This window comes from Pygoscelis adeliae, unplaced genomic scaffold, assembly GCF_000699105.1.
Source record: "Pygoscelis adeliae isolate BGI_AS28 unplaced genomic scaffold, ASM69910v1 Scaffold174, whole genome shotgun sequence".
Taxonomy (NCBI): domain Eukaryota; kingdom Metazoa; phylum Chordata; class Aves; order Sphenisciformes; family Spheniscidae; genus Pygoscelis; species Pygoscelis adeliae.
In genome coordinates, this window is record NW_008824676.1 from 6,781,728 (window position 1) to 6,795,702 (window position 13,975).

At 38.7% G+C, this 13,975-nt stretch overlaps 1 protein-coding gene across 1 annotated transcript in view; it reads right to left on the bottom strand.

Annotated features, from left to right (window-relative positions):
* Positions 1-5,739, bottom strand: part of ANGPT1 (angiopoietin 1) — a 184,093-nt gene extending 178,354 nt beyond the window's left edge. Inside the window, exon 1 of the mRNA XM_009323104.1 lies at positions 5,443-5,739. Coding sequence (XP_009321379.1) covers positions 5,443-5,739 — 297 coding nt within the window. The remainder of the gene's footprint in view (positions 1-5,442) is intronic.
* Between the last annotated feature and the right edge of the window lie 8,236 nt (positions 5,740-13,975).

Genomic DNA, 13,975 nt, shown 5'->3' on the forward strand with positions numbered 1-13,975 from the left:
GAAGTTTGGGTGGGATGATGCAGACCTAAAATACCGAGCTCTATACTTTTCCCACATAGGCTGTCTTTTTTTTTTTCTTTTCCAAGGCACCCAGCACTGTGAAGTAGAGATTGTTTCCAAACCACAGAAGGGAATGGGAACGATGAGTTCTCAGCACCCTCAAAATGACACGCCATTTACTTTATATCAGTTTCATTTAGAAAAACTCTCAGTGCTCCAAATGAGATCTCCCACTGGGCATGTTGGTTGGACAGTTCTGATGACTAATAAATGTAATATTATATTATTACCAGAAAGTTCCTAATTACAGCTGTCATCACTGAAAATAAACACATTCAGGTTCTACTGTACATTATGATAAAGCCTTCTGTCCAAGCATGGGAAATATTTTTTTTTAAGTAATTTGCTACCAAATGTGGCAACATGTGAGGCTGCTCTTCAGTCTACTTCTCTGATTCTTCTGCCTCTTAAAAAAAACATTGCCAAATAGGTTATCCCCCAATAATGTAAAGCTTTCAAGCATTTCCACATTTGAAGTCTTGCCTCTTTCTGTGGGTACCTCAGAATATCCCAAGGACTTTAGCAGTATGATTAATAAAGCTTTGAAATGCAGGCATATTATTGGCCAAGAGATATTTTGGAGGTAAATAAGCAATTTTGGTTTTACATTCAAATGTGAATTTTCTTAGAACCGATTTGTTTCCATGAACTTACTTTTGCTCCTTAAATTTGGCTTTTATATATACTTACCCTTTGAGTATAAGGGTATATATATATACCCTTATACATATATATATGTGTATGTATATCTATACATACTACATAAGTAATCCTACTAATTTGAATCCCACCATTTGTTTTGCAGCTTGTTTGTTGGAACTGCACTTCGGATGTCACTAGGATGAGGCCCTTCTTTGGATATGAGAATTCATTGACTCCAAAGCAAAAAGGAGCACCTAGAATAGTAAACAGCTTCTGGGTCTAGACAAGAAACCCAGGTTCAAGCTGGATGCCAAATAGGAGGCTAGTGGCCAGTTTTGGATGAAGCTTTCTCGCTGTTTCCTTTTAGCCCTGGTCCACCTTGAAAAATTAAAGATTTACTGGAAAGCCATTCCTTACAGAGCCCTGTTAGTAATGGTCATACAAACAGAATGGCAGATTCCAAATCTAATGACCTGTTTTTGTTTGTGAAAATTAACAGGAGTTCATCATGGATCTCCTTGTTGCACTTAACATCCAAATATTATGTGTACTTTAAGGTCACATGTTACATTACAAAATGCCCAGTGAGACATAACCGTAAATAAGGTGGAATTTTTACTATTTCTTGTAATAGTTCAACTAGGGAAAATTGGTTTCTTAATGTGACAAAATTTTACACACACTATGGCCACCTCCATCTTTATATTAATATAAATTTGCCTCATAGGATATTATGATGGCTCTTTAGATCTGTCCTCTTCAGGGCAGGCTCTGTCACACTTTCACACAGCTTCACAGCAAGAGTGATATGTAAGGAGTTTTCCCATCTTCAGCAAACCACATAAAATCCAAGGCAAAATCCAGCCACTCCACACACATAAGCATATTACTACTACTTCATTGCAGTGCTAAGCCCTGCTGGTAAAGACAGCAGAGAGGAGCAGACTTTCAAGGGAGCCACAGCACAGAGTGACAGACACCGGTCTTTCCAAAAGCCAGCTTTTTCTATACAATGACCGGTCCCCCTCAAAACCTAGATTCCTTACATGTTTAAAACCCAAGTGAGCACTTGCGATGTTACTTCTGTAAAATAAGGAAGTCAACAGAGAGCACAGAGAATGCCATAGGCAAATAATTTATCAAAACCATGGTAAGAATAAACTTTGAAGTAGACTATCAAACATCTACAGATACCCCAGAAAAATGGCTCATAATTTCTTTCTTTAATGACTGAATCCAGCTCATCATTTTATACTTCTTCTGTTATACCTGGTGACAGCACAGGCACTTTGAAGGGAAAGGGAAGTGAGTTGAAGCTTCTTTATTTGGTTTAAGTGTAGTGGTGCCATCAATATTTGCAGAGAAAAGAAAAAAAAAAAAAATCAAAGTTTGGATACTGGCTGACCGGAATGATTGCGGTTCACTTTCAACTCAAACTTGTACATCTGTGTTAGCTTCTTATAGTATACTATTATTAAGCATTCATTTTAAAGTTTTATGGTATTCTGCTTAGGTAATGATCAGAAAAAAAAGAGTGGACCATGTAAAACTCACTTATTACTGTAATAACAATTATTACTACTATTTGGACTGAGGGATAAGAATATGAAACACTCATCTATATAGCTATCCTGAATGTATACTGAGTCCATCGATACCGTTAAGTTCAGCAAGCTGACTAACAGAAAGTTCCCAAGCAAGACATGATGATAACATTTCATGTAACTCCTCTTTGGCAATACTTAGACACTGCAATTAAATACCAAACAGTATCATGTGTGCCAGTCAGTTACTGCAAGAAAGAAAATGTGATGAACTGTTTGTTTTGAACTATTAGTATAAACATATTGCAGAAATGAAGCCCAAGCTTAAACAATGGGGAAAGTTATCCGGTATTAAAATAAACAGTTCTAGGAAAACCTCTAAAAATGTTTACCAAGTCATCTTCTTCCGAGTAGTTTCTGCGCAGAGCATTTTGCAGTGTCCCTGGTTTGCCAACCAATCCCAGTTACGCTGACTATAGATATGCAAATGTTAATGGACAAGGCTGGGACTTAATTGCCTGTAATTGGCTCCCCGAGCAAGCGCATTTTTATCTATAATCAAGCTTGTAGGTCATCAAAGAAGCACTTTTGGTTTTAAGCATTAAAAAATTGCTTTTTTTTAAAAAAAAGAATACTTGTTTTGCTTCTAGAAATCTGCTAGTTTAGATATCAAGGAAAAACATTTTTAAATTAAAATACTACAGATTTAAGCAAACCATGATTCTTACAAACTTTCTTAATAAATACTCTTTCAATATTGCAGGCTAGCATTTGTGCTGAGAAAATAATTCACCCTGCTAAACATTGTCTATGTACAATTTTAATGAAAGTTATATATATTACCTGAAGTAATAAACATACTTCCTTTATGTAAGTCAGAATATATCTCAAATTCTTAAACAGTATTTCTTATTATAACTATTCACTTCCAGTCTTAGACCTATAACCATTAATTATTCTTTACTTTGCTCACAGCAGGTGCATTGCAAAATGCTGTTTAGTGTAGCAGCAGCTATATCTGATATTAAAAATCTAGCTGGAAAAATAAATGCGATGCGAGATATCTACATAATATATTCATTACATTTAAGCACTATGCATGTTTTGAAATGAAATGAGTTATGGCTGAGATGCTTTGTAATGGCAACAGCAACAAAGCAAATTCAGTATTCAGAGATGCTATAATGGAGCTGCATCAGCCTCATTTGTTCAGAGTGAGCCGTACTCCATCACATATAGAAATGGGTCCTTTCATTCCAGGGAAAACTGACACATGGGGATCCGTGCACAATCCCAGTTTTGTGTAAACCCCTGGGAGCAGAGGGTTGGGGGCTGGGAAGGAAAGGAGGAGGGGGATGGTTCTGCCCATAACCAGTTTTACGATCACTACAGAAGAAAACAGTCCTCAAATACAAACTCCTTTCATTGGGCTTCCTACCTGTTTAATCACTTCCCTCCAAAGTGCGGGAGGACTAACCCTAACTCAGACATTCACACTCCAGAGACTCATATTTCTTCATGTTCAGTTCACAGTGAAACAGTGATCTTAGTTCAGTCTCTAGTGGACAAACACAGAATAAGTAAAGTCTTACAAGCATGATTCAGCAGGCAATTTGCTCAAGTAAAATCATGTGTGCATAAACACAGATAACAACTTTCCTCTTTTTAGTGCTTGCCTCAGCCTCCCAAGGTACAGTAAAATAATTTCTTAAGAAATGCTTTCCTCTATAAAAGACATCCCCTCATTTCCAGCCCTATATTCCCCAAAGCAGACCAAGATATTAAAAAATGCGGAAAGTAGTCTAAAAAAGAAATGCTTGGTTATATTTTGTTTTATAGTCACACGTTTACTGGACAGAGTCTTTTCTCTCTTGCTAGAGCCAGATATGCAAAGAGCACAATTAATTCACCAAAAGATCAGGAAATCCTCTCTAAAGATTTTAGCAGGGTTAGAGGGATGGGGGTGGCTGTATATGCTTTTTAACATATTTCTGTCTTGTATACTGTCTGGATGAAACAAAACTTGTAAATGAGATAGGTAACAGTAACTATGCTAATATGGAATTTTAGCCCACCTAGTAGCGCCTTCACTAGATTTTTGTTGATGTTCATTCTTAGTATGAACTTGTGTTAGAGTTAAATCATGTATCTCTCAAATGAGTACATACAGCAGTTTTCTTGTGCCATCTTACATGAGTAGTTGCATCACTCAATTGCTCAATTTTCTAAGTTTTGCCAGGTCATAATGCCAGTGTGAGAATGGGAATATTACAAGTAACTATATACAAAGACTGTTTGCTTATTTATTTTTACTGGTCAGCTATCCCAAGGCATTTTCATTACCAAGACATGGACAAGATCCTGCAAGGTATGTAATTTTACACAAGTGAGTAATCCCATAGAGGTGAATGGGACTGCTCATATGAGTGAAATTATTCACATATTTAAGTCTTCTCAGGCCCAAACTTCAGCTCATACATAAAATACTGAAAAGTTCACTAGAAGTTTAGAGCTATTGCACAAATTCTTAAAAATAATTACTTTTGCTAAGTTACTGCAACACCTTCAAACCCATTTTTCCTTCCTATGAAAGAATGCACATACACACACACAAATTAAAACAGGCTGTGTCAAGTCCAGTGTAATCTATGCAGTTAAAAAGTTTTACTGCGATGTTTTAGGAGTGTGAATGCCTATATACTTTCTTCTTTCTTTCCAGCAATTAGCTGGGTAGAATAGTATTACAGGATCTGTTTATGGAGAAACAATGATATTCTTAACCCAGTGCCTTTAAATGCTGATTTTTTTTAAATGCTCCCTTTTGCTGTCAGAGTAGCAGGTATCCTCTATGGCATCTGTTCTGAAGCTGTGAACTATAAGTAGAGTTTAGAGGAATACTTAGTAAGTTCTGTCATTAGAGTCTCTGGAGGATTTTTGTGTTCTCTGGCTCACAAACATGTCTCTTGAGATAAAGCTTTAAGAAGTTGCATCTTTCAGTAACGTGAAGAAAATTCTGCTCCCAAGAGCAACGTCAGTAAGAAGGGTGCGCTCTGGCTGAAACATTTCTCCCCTACACAGCCACGAACTAGATCAATCCTTATTACCTCAGTTCTCATAGAAACTAATGAAAACTTTGAACAGCATAAGCATCACCAAAAAATCCATTTAGTGTAAAATGAAAAGAAGAAACACTTACTTTTTGCAGCCACTGAGTGTAATTTTCCATCACATGTTCCAGATGTTGCAGTTTCTGGGAAGAGAAATCCTGTTCCACGTGAGGAGCATCTCTCTGAAGAGCATTTGTGTTGTACTGGTCTGTCGTGCTTTCACGACAGTTCCCATCCTGTTCTGGCAGAATGAAAGTATAGGTACACTGCCCATGCTGAATCCGGTTAAATCTTCTCCCACTGGCTTCTGGACCGCGACGCTGGTTATTACAGCCTATATGAGCAAGAATCGCTGCCAGGAAAGCAAAGGAAAGGAAAACTGACATGTTATTATTACTTTCCTTTCCTACTTTAAGAAAAACTTTTTCTTCCTCTTTCTTTAAATTTGTTCTTAATTTCCCTTAAAGTCTTTGGAAAAAGGACTGGAGAAGCACACTTTAGTAATCAAGCTTGGATAAACTGTTATTTTTTTTAATTTCACTATGAGGATAGCTTCCTTAGTTAAAATTGGGAATATTTATTGCATAGTAGTTAAGATTTATTGTTTCCTCTCTGTTACAGTCCAGCATGTAGCCTGCTTTAGTCAGCTGCATATGCATATCCCAGTCTCTTTCCCCTACACTATCTGCTGCAGAACTGCTATTTTCTCTCAGACTTCAGTGAGTTTTATTAAGGTTGCACTTTCAAGCCAAGCTGGAAGCAAGCAGCCTTTCACAAGATGACTTGACAGGAATGCGTGTATGAGTGCGCCCCTATGCTAAGGATGGCTGATGGCTCGGTACAGAGGGATCATCTTACAAACTGGCTGGATGCATGACCTCAATCATGCATGGCTTTCCAGCCCCTATTGCATACAACTGCTAAGGACTTTTGACGAATTCACGTAAGTTTAATAAGTAAGGCAGTCCACCTTAATACACTTCATATGTTCACACTGACCTATTAAAATGTAGATAAAGTGTAGAAGTTTGTTGTAATCCCTCTGTAAATATACAAAGCACTGAAATTAAAAACACTTTCAGTTCTGCGCTGCTCAGTATCTATTAAAGAATTCTAAGTCGGGCGAATGACACATGGGAAAATGTTACATTTAACCCTCACATGCTTTAGCTACTTTTCTAAGACAACTGTTTCTTTAGCAGAGTTTGCAGAGAGTTTTTTTACAGCATATAATGAAATTAAGGCTGCCGAATAGTAATGGGAAATGGCAGTTCAGAAGGATAATAATTTTCTATGTTTGGCGTCTAAACTAAGGTAACTACTTATAAAACAGTGAGGGATGGTGGCTGAACTATTCCAGATTGTCTTCTGTACTACTGCGTAGTTATCACATGCAAAACACTTCTTCCAATTTGCAAGTCTGTATGGGTTACACAGGCACCTCTCATTATATGTAGAAACTTTTTCGGGGGCAACTTCCTCAGAAAAAGATTGTGGTAACTATTAAAGAAACTATCTTATACTTAGATAATGCCTTTGGTATTTGCTAGAGACAAATCAAAAATGCACAGATTAGAAACAGGATTGGAATATTCCTGAAATTCATAGGAATTTGGATCTGAGTTCCTGCTCTAGTATTTGTTGTTGTTACATAAATATCAGCCAACACCTGTGCAGACTACTTTGTACAATTTTTCCCATGAAACTAAGTAGTCTCCTAAATAGCAATAGTGCATCACTAAAAGAAACAACCTGCAAGTTCTTTACCCACAACATAACCTACCTGCAAGAATACTGAATGCAAGCACCTTCAGCGCTTGTGCCATTGCCACCTGTATCACAACTACAATCTCATTCTAAAAGAACGGCCTGGAATGTTTAGCCAGGTATCTGACCTGCTCCTGAGGAAGCTATTCCTACTCAAAACTGGGGGTGGAGGCTTTTCACCTTGCATCTGGAAAGAAACCACTGCATTTGAACCAATAAGAAATACCCCGACAATAATACAGAGAAATGAGATGATAGTCTTATCTTGCTTTAAAATGTCTGTATGTCCAATATAGAGAGAGAGAAAAAAGGAAAGAATACAAAGCAAAAAGCAAAGCACCAATGCTACTGTTGCTTTTAGCAAAATCAGAATATCCTTCCACCTCTGAACTGTCCAGCCCACTGTTGCACTCTGTGTTTTCTTCTTCTGCCTCTGAAAACCAACTTCTTACAGCTTGCTTTCTTGCTTTCATATAGCATTTCTCATAATTCTCCACCATCACCAGGACTAGTTCTGCTGTGGTTTATTACAGTGTCTTTGCAATTCTTGTGAAATGTAATTGCAAGGTATTTGCTCATGAAAGATCAGAGATTCAGTCAGGAAGAAGACTGTAGGATCAGACACTGAGCTGCAGGGTTAGCATAAAAACAGCTATTCCCTATGAGGCAAAGCAAAAATACCAGAGCACAAACATGGTAACAATACATGCTTTTTTTAAAAGTAAAAAAAGATCTTTATGAAATGGCCTTAGAGCAGCTAAAAGGGGGCTAGCAAAGGTGGGTGTACAAAGGCTTCCTAGATTTTTAGTTCATATTTTAAAATGCTGTTGTTTACACAAATGCCTCATTCACTTTCTGCAGAGTATTTGACAGACTTATTCTCAGGTAAACATGGAAAAGTGAGATTGTAAACTTACAATTGACTTTTTTCAGATGAGAAAAGATTTCACAGAAGAGCAGGCTCACTTTGTTGCTATTGTATGGCCCCTTCCCACTGGCTTAAGGTGACTTCTCCTTCCCTTTCTGTCCCCCTCTTACTAGGGGCTAACAGCCGTAAGGACTTTCCAGAAGCGCACAAAGTTATCAGATATCTTTAACATTTGCTCATTTGTCTCCAGCCTAGCTCCCTGCCACAGCACCTGCCTCCCAAAGCCAGACTCATCCCTGACCCCAGGCCCCAAACTGATGGGTCACGGGCAGCACACAATGGTCAGGTGTCACAGTGGGGAGATGTGGCAGGGCCAAGCAGCAGCCAGAGCATCTCCTACCAGCAGACTGCACTAAAGGTTTCCTTACTAGAGAGAACCAAGTCCCCCTACTCACTCAGTGACCACGTACTGCCACATCTGTGTTGTGGGAGTAGCTCATCTGAGACATCTTGTGTGCCCGACCATGTGAGGTTTCATGCAGAGGCGAAGAAGGGATGGCAGGAACCTGGGGGAAGCCCAGGAGCCATTCTGTCACTCCCAGTTTGCAGCCTTTCTAATCCAAGGGGACCCATGAATTGTGCTGGGATGCACTTAGGTCTTCGCAAGGACCCAGAGTGACTGCTGAAATGGCAGCAGCTCTGTCAGCTACAGTGAAACTCAGCAAGCTTTGGGGCTGCCCTTGCTGATACCAGAGCCTGAGCTAGCCACCAGGGTCCCTAACTGGAACAACAGACACTCCCAATCCTGAGACACAGGCCAGCAAGGTCAGTTTGCTCTTCCCCCAAACACATAGCAAAATCGTTTTGACAAGGACGTTGAACCAGCCAGGCCAAGTTTAGTTTACACTCTACCCTGGCACACTCATGGTCCCATGCATACACAGGCAGAAGGGCAACAACAAATACAGAAAAAAGCTTGTTTCCAGATCTACTGCCACTTAATTCCACGGTGCAATTTTCTAAGAAATTCCATTTTATCTAAGGAAAACAGGTTTAGAAATAAGAAGAGTTTTTATTTTCTAAAATTCCCTGTTCCTATTAAGGTATTTGCTTTTTTCTTTCCAAAAACAAACCAACAACCAATCAACCAACCAAAATATCTTGCCTCAAGAGTTTCAATGGTTTGGTGTCTTCTACCTGATTTGATAAATGCACAGTTTATTACCCCAGTACCACATGATTTTTGTGACCTGTCCCAACTTTGTAAGACCTGAAAATTTCAGTGAGGTGAGGAAAAAAATACTTCTCAAAGTTCAGTCAAAGTCACTGTGGGTATTTCTGCAGGATCCTACATTATATACTAGAGATATAAGCTAAATGATTTGTCCAGAATTGCACAGAAAATCAGTGGCTCAGCCAGAAACTGAGTAGGGGCATGGATGTGTTTAAGACTCTTTGTTTTCCTAAGACCACTTCCTCCAACACAATGACTAGTTTCGTATTCCCTGACCTCTTCCTTCTGTGTAACAGGGAAAGGATGGATCCAGAGGCTTCCTTCCCAGACCACGCAAAATCTTATATATATTGTTGATTTAGTAGCTATACAAAATTCTGTAGCTCATTATGTAATCAATCCTACAAGGCAAAATAAATAGGAATTTAATATCTAGATAAAGGTTACATTACCATGATATCAGTTCCCACATATCTAGCATTAAAATTTAATGGCTTTTGTCACAAATCATATGCATGCTCAGAGTTCAAATCCAAATTCTAGGAAACCAAAATCTATTTCTGTTTCTTTACATTTCTGCTGCAATATGTGTTATTGCTGCAGATGAGTTGCAATAAGGTTGCATCATGTCACACACTGTAACTGGAGTTACTCCAACTCAACTTCCTCAGTGTATAAGGGAAGTCACTGCAGAATGCCTCCTAAGTGTAGGTATACGAACCAAGCTTTTATCTCTAGGTAAACCAATGCTATACAGTAGGACACAAAATGTTTATTCTTAATGTAGCACATTCCAAAGAACCTCATTCTAAATAAAAAATTCAAATGAATAAAATGAGATCTAAAGTTTCTCCAGTGACTTCAGTGGAGATGGTCCCAATTTACAATAGTGCTGAGACCCAATAGGATGCAGGATATTTGCCTGACCCTACAGAATCCAGACAGTATTGCGAGCAAATGATAAGGAAGACTCACCATGCAATGACACTTTTTGCTACTACCTGTATGCTTTCTTTTCTTACTCTCCTGGGAACAAGCAAGTAGTCATCTCAGATAAATTACTCCTCGGGACTGAAGTTTGTATATTTACATGGGCATATTTAAGGCATGATCCCATGTAGCGCTGCTTGCCAGGTCCTTCCTTCAAAGGAATATGTTGATGGGCGCCAAGTCATGCTGCAGCCCAGCCGGGCTCTCCCGGCATTTGATTTCCCACCTGGGAACAAGTAAACAGCTGGGAACATTAACAGAGTGGCAAAAAACAGCAGCTCTTAAAATAACATGGTGGTTTACCACAGAAACATCTGAGCTACTGGTTATGCCATACGACCTGTCTGAGTTTTGTCTCACACAGAGCCTGTGAGGCTCCTCCGGGAAAAGCTTTATCAGACTCTTTCCAAACATGTCGGCAGCTAAGAGAGCTAGGTGTTTTCTGAAAACTTATTCTCATGCTGTTGGGAACATGGGAAAATCAAGTTGTTCCTATATTCAGAACAAATCTGTGAGCTTACACATGTAGAGAAAAAGCAGGTAGACTAATTCAGCTAAATTTGCTCTCATTCACCGGGGAAGGAGGCAATGCCCTCAGCACCCTCTTGTTATCTGTCTAGGGTAAGTTTTGTACTTAACTTTCACACTTTCAGGGTATTCAAAGCATTTTCAAAGACCAACGTCCAACCCTATCAGACAGGAGTGATGCACAGTAACTGAATGTGGTGGGCATGACATTTCTGTTTGAAAATGATAGATGCCCTAGTCTAAAATGGCTGTTGAGAGGACCAACAACAGTAATTTTCCACTGTAAATCCTAGACAAAAACAATTACCAGGTTTAGGAGAAAGATATTTCATATGGCTACAAGCCTTTCAGCCCTACCATGTGAATGTGCCTTCTGTTGCAAATTACATTGGAAACACAATTCTGTGGAAATGATTTATCAGCAATGTTGTTTGGTTGAACAGTTTACTTATTCTATGGACTATCTCCGGATCTTATTCCTCACCAGGGAAAGGTACAGGAGAGAAACAACAACCCATTGGTGCGCTACCTTTAGTTTCTGAATTAATGTAACATAGAGCCCCAAGTACTGTGCAATATGTGTATCTATTCTTGAGGTCATGAAGGCAGGAACCATGATAGTATGATTCACCTGAGACAGGAAAAATTGCAGTCCCCCAGTCAAGTGCAAGTAAAAAAAGGTTATCCTAAATACTGGTAAAAGTTGAATATCTAGCTACAAAAAGTCAAAGTTTCTTCAGACTCTATGGGTTAGCAACTTAAGATCCCTCCTTTGGAATCTTGGGGGTTAAGTGCTGCAAGGCTACAGCCTTCCTACCTAATGGAAACCAAAATCCTGAATCAGGTGCTTAAAATCCCTATTCATGAGGAGCATTAGTACATAATGGTTAGAGACACAAAAGCCAACATGTTGGTGACAGAATCCCCTATGCTATCTGTAGAAGGAATATGAGACCTACAGATCATTCCTGAGCACCGGCTCCAGTGAGCTCAATCTTTCTGTCCCCATCAGAAAGTCTTTTCTTCATAGGCGTCTCTGTAGCTCTGCTCTTTTCAATTCAGGTGCAACAGAGAGGGAAGTGATGCCACTGCCAAGGACGGTCAGAGCATTTGGAGGTGAGTCTCAGGTTTAAAACCTTCCACTGCCTGATTTGGAGAGAGATAGGAATAAGACTTGCGTCTTTTTGAGCATATATATTGATAGCAAGGCATGAATGAGCCTTCTGATTTCTTCTGCTGGTTCAGCCATGTCAGCCACATTCTCCATCAACCTGAATGACACTCTCATCAAACAACTGCAAAAGTCAATCTTGGCTGCTCTCTGACCTAATTAAAAATTAGAATGTGAAACATTCTCCTTCATTTTCTCCACATATAGAAAAGGACATAAATTCAGGTCAGTTCTTAGTATTTATATCCTTCAAGAACTCAAGTATCTGGCTAAAGTATACATAGCAAGAATATAGCATTTACGAGGTAATGCTGTCTTACATCTTTAGAGGTAGAGACTTTGTTCTAATTACAACTGATTTTCCTAACAAACTTAATTTTTTCATAGAGTAGACTTAGCTAAAATAATCCACAGGAAATAAACTTGATTGAATATAATGCTTTGGTAGAAGGTAACAACATCACCTTTTTCTCTTGAGTTTCTATGGTGCTATAATGAACTTCTGTCTACCTTTTGAAAAATACCTGCAAATCAAATGGTCTGGGAAAAATGGCCTGGAAAAGTTGTAATCTATACACCAATGGACAAAGAGGAAAAAGCTGCATAGACTGCACCAATTCTCCATTTTACAAGCTTCTGTAAAGAATCTGGCATTGTCGCTTTTCTAGAACAATCATCATACTTCTGCTTTCAGGCAAAAAAATGATGAAACCCCTCCTTCAACTGTACAAAGTAATAGTTAATTATGTGGGTGAAATACCTAGTTTTGATGTAGCTTTAAACTGGGAAAACATGGGATTAAGGGCTTGAATTGCTATTCTTCTTTAAGTTCACCTTCAAAAACACAGCTTAATTGCTTTAGGTGTCTGCTTAAAAGGAGAATGTGGTAAAGGCAATGATGTTTCTGAAATTTATTTCATTCCAAATAAGAAATGAACTAGAGTCCCAAGAGTGAGCAATCTTAATATTGCAGCTTTTTGAATTCTCACCCTTGCTATATTTTTCATGAATGGGCACACTCAACTCCATGACTACTCTCAGCGTTCATCCAACTCAGCTTAACTTTTTGGCCAGAGTTCGACTCTAGCAGGAGCAGGAGCCGCCAACGGTAATGATATTATACAGCACAAACAGGCCAGTCTTCCAGCATTCAGGATCACTTCCCTGGTACTTGTTCTGGAGAGGGTAAATAGTAAGAAAGGAAGCAGAGAGGAGAACTTGAATGATATAGCTATTTTTGACATTGACCAATACCAAAGTTATAGCATAGGCAACCTAGCTTGGAAGCTAGAGAATCCTTGGCTGAATGGAAATACTTTAACAAAATGCAATAAATGGAACAAAATCAAAAAACCTGGCACATTCTTCTAGAACCTGGGAAAAAACAACATAAAATTGCATTTCAATTCAAACTGCAGGAAATACAAGCTCACCGTGACTATGTGAACATATGATAGGTTTGATGGAGCCCAGCCCTTGCCAAAAAACTCCTTAAAATCTTACTTTTAGTCAGAATTTCAAGTACTTTCTCCAGCAGTACTAAATAGATTATATATCTGTATAACTACATGTAATTTCAGGAATTAAGTCAAATACTAATTGAATACTTCAATAGCAAGACTAGCATATTGGACTTCAGTCTACCTAAAACCTCGCAGTCTCTAGGACCATGGCAGCTTCCTTACACTCAGTCTATTTATTAATTAATTTTCAGCAGCTATTAGTTAGGTTCTGGGTGACAGATATAGCAAAGAAAAAGGCAGGAATCAGCCACCAGCTATCTGAGGTATCAGAGGTAAGCAAACAGCAGTGTAGCAATTGAAAGGGAGAGGCACAGAGAGACAGTCTGGAATTAAGAATTGCAACTATTTCTTATTAAAGAAGGTGGTTTATAAATAAAATACCTCTTTTATTTTTACAGTGTACTTTGCTCCCCACACCTATTATTTATTTTTGCAAACAGCTTCTGGTTTCACATTCCACATACGGGTACAAGGCAGAGGCTTGCCTTTCTGTGCTCCATTCCGGCAGTGTACCCATAATACCAAAATTCGTGGTTAACTA